Source organism: Phragmites australis, chromosome 23 (assembly GCF_958298935.1).
Source record: "Phragmites australis chromosome 23, lpPhrAust1.1, whole genome shotgun sequence".
NCBI classification, from domain to species: domain Eukaryota; kingdom Viridiplantae; phylum Streptophyta; class Magnoliopsida; order Poales; family Poaceae; genus Phragmites; species Phragmites australis.
Window position 1 is genome coordinate 2,343,848 of NC_084943.1, and position 2,851 is coordinate 2,346,698.

Below are 2,851 nucleotides of genomic sequence, written 5' to 3' on the forward strand. Positions count from 1 at the left end.
AATAGCGGCATCTACTGCGACAAGGGTACATAGGCTACAGGAACGTGGTCAAGCATCTTGTAATGGAGTTAATTAGCATATTACATGGTTAGCAAATAATTTTTCAAAGTAACATCCACAAGGTCTCCATGATTCCTCGGATGGGTCGTTCATTAGTCATGGTTTTTTTTGAGCAATAAAATAGTCATTGTTGTCAACCAAGGAAATAATCCAAGTACTATTTCAGAATTAAAGGGCAAGAAGAGAAATTACATACATTGAATGCCGATTTTCACGAGTGGGAGCATTTAGTATATAGTTACCTTTTTTTAAGAAATTGTCATGCCTAAGTTGCCCTAAAATTAATGGTTAATATTGCTTAGAAGCGCTGGTACTCTTGTACATTGCAAACATTTTAAAACATATCTTCTTTTTTAATAATAGAATAGAATATTCTGGCCTCCAATATTGGTGACCATACATGGATAATCCGTACATGGCAGACATGATGCCAGACACCCACATAGCCGTGTTCTCACACCTACGGCAAAACTATTATTTTTATTTGATAATACATTGCAGTTTATTTAATGAAATAGATAAGACAGTTCCCTGAGAGCTGCGAGCCTAGAGGGAGCTCCTTGTGGCCTTCTTATTTGCTGGTTTCTTGGACCAAACGGACATCTGCGCGGCAAACTTGTCCATTGCCGTCACCGGCAAATACATCGGCACCACCGTGCAGTCCTCGCCGTCAGCGTTCTTGCACTTCATGAAACAGCTGGCAAACTTGAGCATGACGTATCGTGTCATCGGTATGCTGCTACCGACGGCCTTGCTCCATCCGAAGTCGATCTTGTTGGCCCCAATGGCCGTAACGTTAGACACTACGTAGGTCTGCTACGTCACGAGAGGCGGCCACTTCCGGAGCGCCATCATGTCCACCGCCGACGTCACATACTCGTCGTTGACGTCGAACTTGGCCTTGCGCACCAGCTGGAGCGTGTAGCCGAGGGGGTTATTGCAGAGCTCAGCGGCAGTGGTCTCCGCAACCAGAAAGACCATGGCGTTCCCGTAGTAGCCCCGTGGGATCGGCGGGTGGCGTTTCCATCTGCCACGGGCGTTGCAGGTGAACACGAAGCGCACGCGCTGGTCAGGGGCGTACCCTAGCGCCGCCGTGCGGCACCGCCACACCGCGGCCGCCAGTATCTCAAAGACGGTGCTGGACCGGGCGAGTTCTGCCGGGGCATTGCTCCGCAGGGCGGCTATCTCTGCCGGGCCGAAGAAGAAGTACCGGCCTACCATGTCTCCTGGCCGCGTCATCTGCATCGCGTCGTCGGTTCCAGCAGCGCCGTTGCTGAGCGGCTCATAGGCCAGGTTCGCATGCGTGATGCGCGGCTGGTCATGAGATGTCAGGAGCTCCCGCTCCCACACCGGGAGCATCGTCGGTTGTGCCTCACCGCGAGCGAGGTCGCCGACAGCTTCAATGAATTGGATCAATCCGAAGCCATCGAACATGTTGTGGCAAAAATGCACGCCGACCGCGAAACCTCCAGAGCTAAAACGGGTCACCTAGATATGTACATATACAGACAAAGCACGCAATCGATCAGTCCAGATAACACGGATTACACATGCATGTAGTACTGCAAGAAGTTGATTGCAAGGACGAAAAAAATATCCATGTAGTTAAAAAAATCCACCAGTAGTTTATTACAGTGCACTATTTTGATATTCTATTACTTGAAATTAAATTCGACAATTGATTCTTATAGCTTCGAGGCTTGATCAAGTAGTTTTTTCTCTTCAAAAAAGGTCGATGGATCAGACCGAGAATGTGGAGTAACTTATATAATCTGTTTCACAACAGGGCAATTTTTGTCCAAAAAGATCGATGGAGCAGACTGGTCCAGTTTGGCTGTCAAGGCTCAGGAGGCTATTCAACATTCCTGTTATTTTGCGGTCCTAAATTATGAGTTATGACTAGCTCTTTCTGCTAAAAATACTAAAGTTCATCAATAGACATGGTTTCGGTAAACTGACGTTGCGAATGAGCAGGTAAGTTATGAAACGATAGCATAATGCCATAATCGATAGAAAAAAGAGTCTCGATGGAACAGCACACAGACCTGAAAGAAGGCCAATGGCTTTCCAACGACGACCCCACTATCACCGAGGTCACAGAGGAGCTCCTCAACGCACGGGTACGGCGGCAGCAGAGGCTCGCCGAGCTGAGCGAGGCTCACGTCAGCGTCAGCCTCCACAAACACGACGCCCTCCGCCGTGCACTCCACCACCAGCCTGCCATCTGGCGGGAGCTCCCTCAGCCGGCCAGCGACCGGGTAGTAGTATACCAGGGCTTCCGCGAGGGCTGACCTGATGGCCGCAACAGGGTCACGATGCGGCCTCTGGTTGTGGTTGGCGGGTTGACTGCGGAAGAACTGAACAATGGTGGCGTAGAACCGCAAGGTGCTCTGGTTGTCGATGTCAGAGAGGTACTTGAGCTCGCGGGGTGTTGGCGCTGCCGGTGTCACCAGCTCCGCCTCATGCCGGCGAGTAGTGAAGGTCACCGCCATGATTCAGTGAAGGGAGCGTGAAAGAGTGAAGGAAGCTTATGGGATGATCTTAATGCTTGTCACTGATGAGTGTAGTTATGCTGTGGCCGGTCTCCGATGGCCCTTGCTCGATGCATTTATAGATCGATCGAGTAGGCCACTACGGGCAGCAACTTGAGAAAAGAAAGACTTCTTAGATAAGCAGATTTGTTGTTTTTAAGTTGTCCATGGACTTTTCTCTATTTGTAGGGTTTACAAATATATTATATGTAGTTGTTTGAGGCATTATTTTTTGTTTATTACTTACACTTTCTGAACTT

At 48.9% G+C, this 2,851-nt stretch overlaps 1 protein-coding gene across 1 annotated transcript; it reads right to left on the reverse strand.

Moving 5' to 3' along the window:
• Positions 1 to 392: 392 nt before the first annotated feature.
• Positions 393 to 2,629, reverse strand: LOC133905826 (acyl transferase 1-like). Its single transcript, XM_062347600.1, has 2 exons — positions 2,106 to 2,629; positions 393 to 1,548 (listed from the first exon to the last, which is right to left on the reverse strand). Exons 1-2 carry the CDS (start codon positions 2,550 to 2,552, stop codon positions 877 to 879), a joined length of 1,119 nt encoding a protein of 372 aa, XP_062203584.1. The 5' UTR covers positions 2,553 to 2,629; the 3' UTR covers positions 393 to 876.
• Positions 2,630 to 2,851: the final 222 nt, after the last annotated feature.